At 39.3% G+C, this 14,291-nt stretch overlaps 1 protein-coding gene across 2 annotated transcripts in view; it reads right to left on the reverse strand.

Annotated features, from left to right (window-relative positions):
- COL28A1 (collagen type XXVIII alpha 1 chain) overlaps positions 1-14,291 on the reverse strand; it is a 179,841-nt gene that overhangs the window by 112,706 nt on the left and 52,844 nt on the right. For both annotated transcript variants that reach the window (XM_061413527.1, XM_061413526.1), the window contains exons 14-16: positions 11,047-11,115; positions 8,207-8,275; positions 3,728-3,796 (exon numbers count right to left, since the gene is read on the reverse strand). In XM_061413527.1, coding sequence (XP_061269511.1) covers positions 3,728-3,796; positions 8,207-8,275; positions 11,047-11,115 — 207 coding nt within the window. The remainder of the gene's footprint in view (positions 1-3,727; positions 3,797-8,206; positions 8,276-11,046; positions 11,116-14,291) is intronic.

Here is a 14,291-nt window from a genome sequence, read left to right on the forward strand (position 1 = left end):
GAAAGCTAAAATATGCTGTGATAGCCAAGAGAGGGCTGGGTGGGGTAAGCCCGTGCATCCAGAGCTTGTCAGTGCAAAGGCCATGCAAGTTTTTTTTCCTGTGGACCAGATGTACTCTAGATTCCTGGAGTTGGCCTGGAACTGCTTTGATTTCTGTCCAAGAGGACCTGGAAGAATAATTGGACTCCAGCTGAGAGAGTCCATATAGAGTAAATATATTCCCAGAAAAGCAGAGGCTGATGGGGAGAAACAGCTGGAGGAAGAAAGTCCTTTGTCGGTGTCCCAGGAGTGGCAGTGCAGGAACCCCACCGGGAAAAATGTCAGCATCAAACATCTGTCAAGACCAGAAGACCCAAAGCCATCTGACAATAGACCAGCCAAGAAAGAACCTCCATGCCCTTCCCGCCTGCTCCCATCCTCCCATCCTTGATTCAGCCTGGGAGGGATCAGAAGTACATTCTATCCCATGGACCACAAGCTCATACAAAATGAATGAAGATTAAAAGGAAAATTGATACGTTGACTAAATAGTTTGTATTACACAATTAAAACTGACTTGAAATTTAGAGGTATCCTATGTATGTTTAGTCACTCAGTCATGTCTGACTCTTTGGGGACCCCAAGGACTGTAGCCCACCAGTCTCCTCTGTCCATGGGATTTTCCAGGCAAGAATACTGGATTGGTTAGTCATTTCCTTCATCAGGGAATCTTCCTGACCCAGGGGTCGAACCCGCAGCTCCTGCCACATCTCCTTCATTGGAGGCACATTCTTTTACCCCTGAGCCACCATGGAAACCCCTAGAGGTGATCCTATAACTTACTGTTACCTAAAAGTGATAGGAAAGTCTGTAGCCTGATGGCAATATTTTTTCTGTGGTAGGAAAAAGAAAAAACTTTCCCCATTGATAAAAAATTTAAAGGGATGATGAAAGAAAGACTAAGACTTCGTTTTATTTATCCCCCACAGGTCACGATTATGTAAAAAATGGCTGCAAATACATGATAATTTTATGACAAATGTGATCCTATTTTCTCCAGCTAGATGATACATCTGCTTGTTCATTTTTTAAGTACAGATATCATTCCCTTTTTCTCAGGTTAATGAAGATGAAGCACTTTGAACAATTTAAGGAAGCTAAGGTTCAGGATTTATGCTATGCTATGCTAAGTCACTTCAGTCGTGTCCGACTCTGTGTGACCCCATAGATAGCAGCCCACCAGGCTGCCCTGTTCCTGGGATTCTCCAGGCAAGAACACTGGAGTGGGTTGCCATTTCCTTCTCCAATGCATGAAAGTGAAAAGTGAAAGTGAAGTCGCTCAGTCGTGTCCGACTCTCAGCGACCCCATGGACTGCAGCCTACCAGGCTCCTCCATCCATGGGATTTTCCAGGCATTGAACCATTATAAGAAGGGAATCCTTCCTGACTTTTACAACAGTCTACAAGTACCACGTTAGGATCCAAAAAATTAAAAAGATATGTGCATATAGGCATGTACACATGTATATGTGGTTACTTATATTTCACTTTATTTTATAAGATATTTGAAGTAGTAAAGCTTCTAAATATTTAATGAAAATCTGCAGAGGCCACTTGAGAGAGATTGTAAACATGTTGCTGGAAACAGAAGTTCCCCCAGAAACAGATGAGTGGGAAAATTAATGTCTATAAGAAAAGTGAGAAGATTTAACAATAACAGTAATTCAATGGGTAAGCATGTTATAGTAAGGATAAGAAGAAAAATGGGTAACCGCCTGTGAAGAGGTTAAATTTAAATAGAATATAAATCCCTTGTCTTAAAAGGGTAAACAAGTTTTTTTCTTGTTCAGTTTACAAATGACATATTGCATTCAATTTCCTACCCAGTAGGAGTCAGCTCCATATGGTCACATACACCTTGAAAGGTTTTTACTCTTGAACAAGAAAAGAAGAGGCTGAGAAAGCAGAAGTCAAAGAGGTGTGTTGTTTTTTTTCTTTTTCCTTTTCAAGCTGTAGAACAACTTCCACTGAGAAACAGCATCTGAAAAGACTTGGCTTTCTTTGAACCTCATTTTCAGCCCCACAATGGTGACTCAGCACCAGGAACAGCACAAAACCCAGGATGTAACAGCATGGTCACTTCCAGGATCAGGAGCTTGCTGAAACTAGCAAAGAAAACGACAAAGCTGGAGAATGCCTGGTGGCATAGTCAAACCATGATCCTTATGTAGCCCAAAAACAACAGCTCTTAATTATTGTCTAAATATTTATATACAGATTTATCTTGGCTTCTCCTGCACCTTAATCCTCCTGATGTATTATACTAGGACCGTTACCAAGGGGAAGGAAACAGAAAAAGGAGTAATATCCAACTTGGCTGTTGCTCGAATTAACAACAAAAAATACTGATTAATTAGCATATAATTAAAAATAAACTCAAGAATTTATGTCAATAATGATATTCTCAATTATCTCCTTTTTTATCCTTCTCTCCCTATTCTAGATAAGTGTTAGTTGTTCAGTCATGTCCAACTCGGCAACCCCATGGACTGTAGTCCACCAGGTTCCTCTATTCATGAAATTCTCCAGGCAAGAATACTGGAGTGGGTAGCCATTCTGTTCTTCAGGAGATCTTCCCAATCCAGGGATAAAACCTGGGTCTCCCACATTGCAGGCAGATTCTTTACAGTTTGAGCCACCCATCCTAGATAAAGGAAGTACTATTTGTTCACTAGGCAATGGAATAATTTAAACCATAATCATAAATTTTAAACTTTTTGCCACTTTCTACACAAGAGGACATTCAAAATAAATTTGGATTTGTTGGTCACTTTGATTAAATGAGATCATATAGGTAGACAGTAATGTTATATTCATATTATTTCAGTTAAACAAAATTGCCTCGCTTTTTGAAAAGTTATAATCAGAAGAATTTGGAAGAGGTTCCAGCCATAAATTCAGAGATAGCCTCACAGATCTTTCCTTTCTTCTGACCAAGAGGGACCAAGAGTCATTTATAAACCTGCTCTGTGGTTTGCTTCTATTCAGGAATGGTGCCCCTTCAGTAAAGTGAGTGCCTCTAATGCTGGGCCTTGTTTAGGTTTTTTTTTTTTTTTTTTTTCTAGATTGCTATGTGGCTAGAAAATGGGAAACACTACTCTACTGGCGTCAGAACAGAATGGGATTTCATCAGTCATAAAGATTCAAGGGGAAGAGCAAACACAACCCACCAGGTAAATAAAATATTTCGTTTCCCTTGGGAAACTAAAAGCTCCAAAACCCTCATCCTGTAAATTGGCTTTAATGTTAACAGTCACAGCACCAAGAAACACACAATTTATTTTTTAAGTCTTTGTAAGTTCTCAAAACTAGAATCTTCTGGAACCATCTTATCCCTTCCTACATACCTGTTTGGATGAAAGTGAAAGTTAAAGTGAAGTCGCTCAGTCGTGTCCAACTCTTTGCGACCCCATGGGCAGTAGCCTGCACCAGGCTCCTCCATCCATGGGATTTTCTAGGCAAGAGTACTGGAGTGGGTTGCCATTTCCTTCTCCAGGGAATCTTCCTGACCCAGGGATCGAACCCAGGTCTCCCTCATTGTAGACAGATGCTTTACCATCTGAGCCAACACCATTGCAATTCCACTATCAAATGTACTTATAGCTGTTTGCCGGACTGGCCTTCAGTGAACACCAGGTTTAGGCCAGAATGTTCTGTATGAAAGGGAAAGAGAGAAAGCAGCAATTACCTGTTCCCCTTGACTCCCAATTCCAGGGATGCCCATCAGTCCTTGGGGTCCCACAGGTCCCATATCCCCCTGTGTAGAAATAAGCCAGAAATTTAAGAATACAGCTAACCTCATTCTTTCACACTTTGCTAATCTTGCAATATGATGGATTAAAGTCTCTCTTTTAAACCATAAAGAAGTTCAACATGGAAAGTTACAAAACACCATTGCTTTTAAATAGTGTATGGTTCAAATTTGCCAAAATAGTGAATAATGTTTTCGCTATTTGGTCAAAAATGGTGTATGTTTGCACCAGCTTATATTCATCAATCATTTTTCCATAGAGAAACCAAAAATTCAAAAATTGTTTTTATAATGACACAAACACTTCTTGTTAAGATCATAGAAATATTTAAATATTTAAAACATATAAAATTCATAGGATGTAAGAAGATCAGTATTTGAGAAAGGAATTAAAGAATAATATTTTTTAAATTTCTAAATACCTTTTTCCTCCAAATCTTAACAAAAATTTTAAAACTTTTTAAAAATTTTTAAAAATTTTAAAACTTTTTTAAAACATTTTAAAACTTAAAAAATTATCTAAGGTAAGTGCAGCAAAATGAAAGTACTTCACCTTCTTATTCCATGAATAATTTTGAGAAATAAAGTGAGAGTTATCAGTGAGAACAATATCATTCATCCTTTCTCTGTGTATTTCCACAAATATTTGTTTAGTGTTTATTGTGTGCTAGGAATTGCTCCAACATGGGGAAATAGCAGTGACCAAAACAGACAAAACTCTCTTTCCTCATAGATCTTTCATTTTCTTGGGGAACACAGAAGATAATAAACAAGACAGAAGAAATAATAGTATGCTGAATGATGGTACACGCTAAAGAGAAAAATAAATGGAGGAATGGAGAGATAGCTGCAATCTGGGGAAAGGTGATTCAGGATGGTCTCACTGATGAGAGGGGTAAACCAGGTAGAAACTTGGAGGAGAAGCATTCCAGGCAAAGCAAACATCCATGCAAGGAAGATGCCTAGAACATTCCAGAAACAGCAAGGAGACAATGTGGCTGGAGCTGGTGAGCATGAGGGAAAGCAGTGGAAGATGAAGTCAGGGATGTGGGTCAGTGGGCTCAGGCAGAGCTACTGATAGGGTCTTTTAGGCCATTGTGAGGGCTTTGGCTTTTCTCTACGTGAGCTGAGGAGCCACTAGAGGATTTTGAGCAGAGGAGTAAAAGATCTGGCTTAGTCTTCAAACGTTCACTCTGCAAGCCACATTGAGAACAAACGGAAGAGATGTCCGTATGAGAGATGACTGTGGCCTGGACCAGGCTGTTGAGTGAAGGTGGTGGGGAGTGCTCAGATCCTAGATAGATTTTGCAAGTAAAGCCATCATGATTTGCTATAGATCGAGGATATCTTTGAGGTTTGTGGGAAAACATCAGTTCAGTTCAGTCACTCAGTCGTGTCTGACTCTGCAACCCCATGAACCGCAGCACGCCAGGCCTCCCTGTCCATCACCAACTCCCGGAGTTCACACAAACTCATGTCCATTGAGTCAGTGATGCCATCTAACCATCTCATCCTCTGTTGTCCCCTTCTCCTCCTGCCTTCAATCTTTCCCAACATCAGGGTCTTATCAAATGAGTCAGCTCTTCACATGAGGTGGCCAGAGTATTGGAGTTTCAGCTTTAGCATCACTCCTTCCAATGAACACCCAGGACTGATCTCCTTTAGGATGAACTGGTTGGACCTCCTTGTAGTCCAAGGGACACTCAAGAGTCTTCTCCAACACCACAATTCAAAAGCATCAATTCTTTGGCACTCAGCTTTCTTCACAGTCCAACTCTTACATCCATACATGACCACTGGAAAAACCATAGCCTTGACTAGATGGACCTTTGTTGATAAAGTAAAGTCTCTGCTTTTGAATATGCTATCTAGGTTGGTCATAACTTTCCTTCAAAGGAGTAAGCGTCTTTTAATTTCATGGCTGCAATCACCATCTGCAGTGATTTTGGAGCCCCCCAAAATAAAGTCTCTCACTGTTTCCCCATCTATTTCCCATGAAGTGATGGGACCAGATAACATACTTGGGAAAGCATACTTGTCACTTATTGAGAGGGAAAAGACTGAGATGAAGCAAGGCTGGGGAAGGGTGTAATACCAGTAGCTCAGTTTGGGACGTGTTAAGTTTGAGATACCTAAAATAAACATTCAGGCAGAGATATCAAGTAGGTGAGAGGGGTGTGAGCTGGAGATGTCAATTTGGGAGCTCTCACGATATAGATGGTATTTGAAGTCAAGACTGGGTGAGTTTTCAAGTAGAAAGAGAAGAGAGAAGGTTCAAGGACTGAGCCCTTTGGGTGCTCCAAGTATTAGAGGTCAGAGAGATGAAAAACCAGCAGTGGAGACCGAAAAGTATACAGCCAGAGGGATCAGGTGAAGATATTCTTTCAAGAAGGTGAGGATCCTAGCAGATGATGCTACTGATAGGCCAAGTAAATTGACAACCAAGAGTTGACCACTGGACTAGGCAACATGGATAAATATGCTTTATTTATTTATTTATATTTGTGCTGGGTCTTCATTGCTTTGTATGTGTTTTCTCTATTGCCGCAAGCAGGGGCTGCTCTTCGTTGCAGTGCATGGCATCTCACTGCAGTGGCTTCTCTTGTGGTTGCGTTTCCCGGGCTCTAGAGCACAGGCTCAATAGTTGTGGCACACGGGCTTAGCTCCTCTGCAGCATATGGGATCTTCCCAGATCAGGAATCAAACCTGTGTCTCCCACATTGACAGGTGGATTCTTTACCACTGAGCCACCAGCGAAGCCCAATACACTTATTTTAATGTCAACTGCATTTAGACTACATCAGGATCTGCAAACTTTTTCTTGAACAGTTGGATAGTAAATATTTTATGCTTGAGAGTCATAATAAGGTCTCTTGCAAAACCAGTGAATGCTGCTTCAGTAGTACAAAAGCAGCCAGACAGTAGTTAAATGAATAGGTGTGTCTGCTGAATACTTTATTTACAAAAACAGGCAGCCCACCCTATAGTTTGCCAATGCCTGGGCTAAATAAATATGCTTTTGTGAACAAAAGCACATGATTAGATCATAATTTATATAATATTAAAAACCTGAACCTGTCATGAAGACAGGCCCTGGCATATGCTTCTTAGTGGTTCACTTTGTGTCAAGCCCTAGTCTAAATAAATGTCCATAGAAGGAAATAGGTAATGGACTCGAGTTTTAATTCAAAGCTGGGTTATTCTGATTCAGAACTTGATTGCTTATCATGAGGCATTCATTGTGCCAAATGCTTTTCATGCTTTATCTCATTTAATCCTCACAGAAACCCTCTGAAAGTAAGCACCCCCATTTTCCAGATGAGGTTAAGTTGGGAAGACCCCCCTGGAGAAGGAAATGGCTACCCACTGCAGTATTCTTGCCTGGAGAAGTCCATAGACAGAGGAGCCTGGCTGCAGTCTCTGGGGTCACAAGGAGTCAGACATGAGCAACTAACATTTTACTATTTTCAACTCCCAGTCACACAACGGATAGATTCAAGTCCTCTCCCTCCAACTCCGAACCCAACTCATAATCACTGTTCTGCAAATGTTCAACAGCTCATATAACAGACCTCTTTGGGGAATTACATTACATTTAAATATCTGTAGTAAAGCTACTTCCTTGTTCTGTAAAATAGTGTATTTTTGAGAGTCCTTATCACAGAAGTGTTTATCTAATCACTTGAATCCCAGAATATAAAAGAGTAGGGAAAGAAGAAAGGAGAAGGGAAAGGGAATGAAAATCAGATAAAAGCGTTGCAGTTACTAGGTGACACTGTCCTGATATTTCATTGTCTTCTTTGCATGAGCTCCAGATATGAAACCACAAAGACCATGTCAATACCTGGAAAAGTTAATTTACTGAACTTATAACACAGCATTTACGTTGTATTCAGTAGTCACTACTCCAAAGAATGAAAGAGCATCTTACGTATTTTTGTGTATTTGGAACTGGAGTTACACCACCAGAGCTCAACTATTTGAACCAAGAATTGTATGATGTCTGAAATTTGTATAGTTCAACATTTACTACTGTCTCTGCTACTTAAATACAGATACCCAGAAGAGACAGCTACCAGTAAATAGTAAACAAAAGAAATAAGTAGTTCGAGTAGAAATACAACACCCAAGATAATCATCCATGTCAATTGTTATTCTAATACAATGATGTGTTTAGATATTGACGTATATGTAGGACTCCAAACTAATTGCTGTCTGTGTTTTCGCACATTTCTTATATCCCTTCCTTCTCTGGCAGCTTTCCCTTCCTACCCGTCTTTAAAACGTTTGTAGTTAACTGGATACCTGTGTGGTATGGTTGTCAGGTTGTACATAGTTCATAAATATACATACATAAGGAACAATAAAAAGTCATTTTATTGGCATATTTTCTGTTATCCGCCCTATATGCAATACCTTGTCCCCTTTTATTGATGGGCCCGCTTCTCCTTGTGGGCCAGTTGCTCCTTGAGAACCTTTTTCACCCTGAAAGTATATGGGAGAGCTATCAATGCAGTAATAAAATTCAGGATTTTAAAACAGGTAAAGCATTCAAACCATCAAAATTCACTGCTAACTACAAATGGGTAATTCTAACTCCAAGATTTGTAAACTGACAAAAAAAAAAAAAATAGCATTAACATTTCATAAATATAAAAGAATCTGTTCAAGCAGAAAATTTACACAGCATCACTGAAGTGGGAAAAGAGCCCCATTCCTAATATAATCAGAAATATCTGAAAGTGGGAGATCTAATCAATCATGTATTACAACCAACTGAATCAGTCTTCTGTTTCTTTACCATTTCTGTAACTGTATCCATTACATAATGAAAATCTGTCTCTCAGTATGTGAAATAACATTTGCTAAGATGGAATTATTTATTAAGTGTTTTATACCAAAATTTATAAACATTTATTGAAAACTTAGTTTTAAAAGAATTTGTGGAAAATCTTTTGGGGTCTGCTTCTAGAGCCACATGGCCTACGTGAATCACTCTGGTTGTGATGTCATGTCAATGCAGTCGTAACACTTTGTCATTTGTATGAAAAACAAACCACAGAATTGATCAGAAATAGCACACATTTCATAAATTCATTTGAACCAAGAGTAAAATCAAAGAACATTTGCAAGAAACCTAGGAAAATATACCTTTATGTCTTTCTGTAGTCATTATTTATTCACTTAAGCCCCATGTCATTGCAAAGTAGCCCCAAGAAGTACATACAGAGAACTCCCATTGGTCTTGCTAGTTGAGGAGTGAAGAATTCTGTCTAATGGGTTCTGATTGTTACCACAAAGTACATCTGTGTACAGTCAATCCTAAAACAACACTGAATATAAAGAGTTCTTTCTTTGATGAGTCAGAGGGCAATGCAGTGCTATGGGTTATTATGAAGGAATGTAACATTATACCATGCCGTTGAAACTGCCAGTAAAACGTGCTCTGAAATATGCTTCTCAGTGTTTTATTTACTCTGTTCTCATTTATTTATTTCTTTAAACCCCACAGATTATAAGGAGAAATAATTCTGGCTGTTTGAATTTTCCAGGTTGTTTGGGCTATACATAATTAGAAATTTACTGTGTGCCAAAAAAATTAAATTATGTATGATAAAACTTTCTGAAATGTGGTGCCAAATTGCTGACCTCTGCCTTCTTGTGATGATATTTTGATTAGGCGAGGGCATTAGTAATATCCCCTTTTCCAACATATTATTTCTATTTACTATAACAAATTAAAATGTGTTGGTTAACAAGGGCTTCTTTTAAAATTCAGCCCAGCAGTCACTCACAACTTCGTGTGATATATTTGTTTTAGCTAACTGATTTCCCTTCAGTGGAGATTTAGGTTTCTCATAGATAATTGAATATTGATCATGGTGGAAGAGGCTGAAAATGAGAAGCAATTTTAGAGTGTAAGACCGTACTGAGAAGGTCAGATCTCAGTGACTCGACTGAATGAAGTGGAAGGTCTTAAACACTTAGAAAACAGCACACGCTTCTCGGGGTAGTGTGTGTGCATGCTTGTATGTCTGGGGGAAACATTTTAGGAAAGGAGGAAAGAGGACCCCCAATTTATCCTTGTGAAAGTTCACTTTCAGTCTATTGAAAGTTGCCCAGCCGTGTCCGACTCTTTGCGACCCCCATGGATTGTATGGAATTCTCCAGGCCAGAGTACTGGAGTGGGTAGCCGTTCCCTTCTCCGGGGATCTTCCCAACCCAGGGACCTTACCTACCCTGAAATTCTGTTGTTGCTGCACAAAGGGTCTCAGAAAATCATTTCCTGTGTGGCCTTTAGCAAGTGAGCCATATATTATGGGTAAAGAGTCTAGACCAGGGATCAGCAACCCATTGTCCAACCCCAGCCCACTGCATGCTTTTTTGTAGATACAGCTTTACTGAAGCACAGCCAAGATCACCCATTGTTTAGGGTTGCCTTCATGCTTTGGCAACAGAAGCTAAGTGGTTGCAACAGAAAGCACATGGCTCACAAAGTCTGAAATAGTTACTGTCTGGTTCTTTACAGAAAGTTTGCAAGCCCTGGTCTAGAGGAACTTGAGCTACAAGAATTACGTGTGGGAGGCGGTGCAAACAGTTAACACCTCAGTTGCCAGGTGAGAGGTAGTTCTTGCGTAACATTTTGCTCCTTCTGGTAGTAAGGCAAATTCGATTCCCTCCATCCACCCACGTTACCTTTCTTATATTAATGGCAATAGTGTGATAAATTGGTTTATTAGATTGTTTCTTGTCTGTTTCACAGAACAAAGTTGTGGGTAAAACTTGGTATGTCGTGTGTGTGTTAGTCGCTCAGTCGTGTCCGACTCTTTGAGACCCCATGGACCACAGCCCACCAGGCTCCTCTGTCCATGGAATTCTCCAGGCAAGAATACTGGAGTGGGTTGCCATTTCCTTCTCCAAAACTTGGTATATAGCTATGCTCAATAACTTAATTTCTGGGCATAAAGATGCTATTTATCCCTGTGGTTTTAATGACTATGAATGACTTTAAGAGATTTTCTAATTTCATATGCAGTAACTGTATGAAGCAGCAGCCTTGCAATTACTTGTTTATAATTGCAAATGTCACTATAGCTTCATGTTAAGGGAAAATTTACATACAAATTCACTTAATAGGGTGAAGATGATCAGGAAAATACTTGACCTGGGATAGTTGGCTAGGACACCGTTTTTGAATTTATAATTCATGATCATGCAATAGAGGCATTTCTCCTCCATGTAGAAGGTGCTGTTACCTTTGGCCCTGGAAGTCCTTCTCCCGGTAAGCCTCTCTCTCCTGGTGGTCCCTCAGGCCCGCGGGGACCCTGGTTAGGATACAAGAGAGTGAGGAGCAAAAGGAGAGACAGAGAAAATAGGAGAGAGGAGAGGGCAGGGAGGAGAGAGGAAGAAAGATAATGGTCACATTTCAGTTCACAGGGGCATGCAATGATATAGTCCTATTCACATGATTAGTGAGACTCGATCCTCCTAGTACATACCATGCTGATAAGTAGAATCATATGGTTGTGAAGAATAATATTCTCATTGTATTAAATACTTGTTCTATTTGATTAGCATAAGATGTTCCATTCTGATGTTCTCAAATTGGCAGAAAATGGAAGTGAAGTGATACTTCAGAATAAGGATGAGGAAATCAATCCTAAGAGGAAAGGCTAAAAATCTAGGACTGTGTGGCCCAAAAAAGGATGCAAAGTGATGAAATAATTTAATTAGGCACCAGGGGAAGGAATCACCACACAGCTGTTTTAAAGCACTGAATTCTGTTTACATGCTGTTTTAATTTCCATCCTGATAAATTTGGATTCAGACTTGAATTCTTTCTGGAACTTGTTGAATCCCCTGGAGGTTTATGTGCAAATAGAAATCTTGATAGAATCTTTTAAGAGGTAACAAGACTTTTGATCTCAATGATTAAAATTAAGTCCGTGTGACTCTTGCTCAGAAAGGCACTCAGTAAGGTGAGGACTTCTCACATAAGGAAAGAAAAACAGTGCAGTCTCAGGGTTTGAAACGGATGAACGGGCAGATGCTAGTTGAAAAAGACAACAACAAAATATTCACTTAAACCAGGAATTTTAAAAGATTATGAATTTGTTCTCTCTTTCTTCTTGACCAGAAGGCAAAAAAAAAAAAAAAAAGTAGAAAGGAGACTAATAACAAGAATGGCAGATGCATGAACTGGAGCTTTTCCTCTAGTAGGCATAGAAAGATAATTAGGACTCTCTTGGCAGGGAAGTAAATCTATGATGGTACAAGACGGAGTTGCCCAGAGCCCCAAAGGAGGTCCCCCCCTGTAGACACTCTGAGTGATCTTGGGGCTCAGTCTACAGTAATCTAGGGTGATTTAAGAGATGTTTTCTACTCAAGCCTTGGAGCTGAACTAGGATCCAGCATTATGCACATCAGTGGCCAATCACCACTACAGATTTGTGAGAGAGAAAACTAATTGTACCCCATATCTAATTTTGGGGGGCTTTCCTTAAAATCGTATCTTATAAAAGACAGCCTTCTTTAGTATTTATGCATAGCCAATTTAGTAAAGGCTTTAATTAAAGTAAAAAACTAGCATTTAACTCAATTTAAATTGTTGTACTTATGGGAAAACTAGCTTTTAACCATCCAAGGGCTTAATCAAAGTCCTAATATCCATGACAGAGTAATCTAATGTTAGAGCAATTAACTAGGAGAAAAAGAAATATGGTGTGAAAATTAGATTGCAAACTAGACAGAGAAGCCCTAGCTAATATTACACACTGTATAAAAAAATATTAACAGGTTATTCCTCTTCCTCAAATGAAAATAACCCAATTTTCATGGAATGCAAAGGAGTCTTTTTCCAGCTCATTCAAATTTTTTTCCCATTCATTCAATGAATGTTTACCAAATGCCTGGTAGGTGCAAGTCACTGTGCTAGCGTCTGAAAACAGCAGACAGCCCCACTCCTTGTCTCATAGAGTTTACAGTCTTGCATAATAAACTAAAAGCAGGTTTGGGAGTCATTTGGACTGATGTTCAAGCCACCTCTTGCTACATATCAACAGTGTGATCTTAAATAATTCCATCTCTCTAAGTTCAGCATTCTCACCAGAATAGTGGTAACAATAGTATCTACCTCAACCACACATATTAATATAAGGACTAGATCAGAGAGATGTAAAGCTCTTACATATTAAGCACTCAATAAATATCTGCTTGCTATCACTATCAAAATTGTTTTCCCTGGATCCTTCAATTGCTAAGAAAGTCCTTTCATGAAGTTTTTACAAATTAAGTAGTCTCAGAGTATGACCTATGTTAAGCAATGTGGAGACGCATGCCACATAGAGCAGGCGCTGACACTTGCTTCCACGTCTGCATTTCTGGAAGACAGTAGCCAAGGTGAAAATGAAAATCATGAAGACTTTGAGGAGCCCCATTTTCCAAGCTGCTGAGAACAGAGAGTTAATGCTTGTGAACAATCACTTAGGGGCATTGAAAAAAACAGTGATTCAAGGTTCAATTACTGGAAACCTGGAAACTGTCAGCATAATATTCTGCACCATCAGTATATTCTCAAGTTTTCTAGTTAAACAGTCAAGGTGAATGATGACTGCTAACCAGAGAAAAGAAAGAGCAGGTACTTGGGTTAGAACTATACTTTCAATTTATTAAGATGGTACCAACAGATTATTTTTTAAAAGACAAAAATGCTCAGTAAAAAAGTATCTTTTTCAAAGGCTATCAGATCTAGTTATAACTCTGACATTCTTATTTGGCTTCTAATGAACACCTTTAATTAAAACATATCTAGTGGAAGAGACTAATTATCAATTAACAAAGTCTGACCAGAAATGCTTTATATGAGACATTAACAAGATAAAATATAATTGTCTATTATCATTATCTTCCTTAATAATCTCAATAGTGTGGATAATCGGAGAAGGCAATGGCAACCCACTCCAGTATTCTTGCCTGGAAAATCCCATGGGCGGAGGAGCCTGGTAGGCTGCAGTCCATGGGGTCGCTAAGAGTCGGACAGAACTGAGTGACTTCATTTTCACTTTTCACTTTGATGCACTGGAGAAGGAAATGGCAACCCACTCTAGTGGTCTTGCCTGGAGAATCCCAGGGAAGGGGAGCCTGGTGGGCTGCCGTCTATGGGGTCGCACAGAGTCGGACACGACTGAAGCGGCTTAGCAGCAGCAGCAGCAGCAGTATGGATACTCAATTAAAGTGGTTTCAATATATGTTGTAGGCATTAAAGATAAATATGCTAAATAATATTAAAAATTATCCTTAGTATTCAGTGAAATTTATTTTTAACTTCAAAATAATTAGTTTTACTTCAGGGGATTTTTCTTACTGAAAGTGCTCCCAAAAAACCAAACACAGCACCCTAAGAGTGTTGAACCAATTTATTATTCTTTAATCAGTCATCTGACAGACCAACACACAACTAGTGATAATCATATAATTAAAGATGGTAGCTGTCAGTTCATAG

Source organism: Bos javanicus, chromosome 4, assembly GCF_032452875.1.
Source record: "Bos javanicus breed banteng chromosome 4, ARS-OSU_banteng_1.0, whole genome shotgun sequence".
Classification (NCBI taxonomy): Eukaryota; Metazoa; Chordata; class Mammalia; order Artiodactyla; family Bovidae; genus Bos; species Bos javanicus.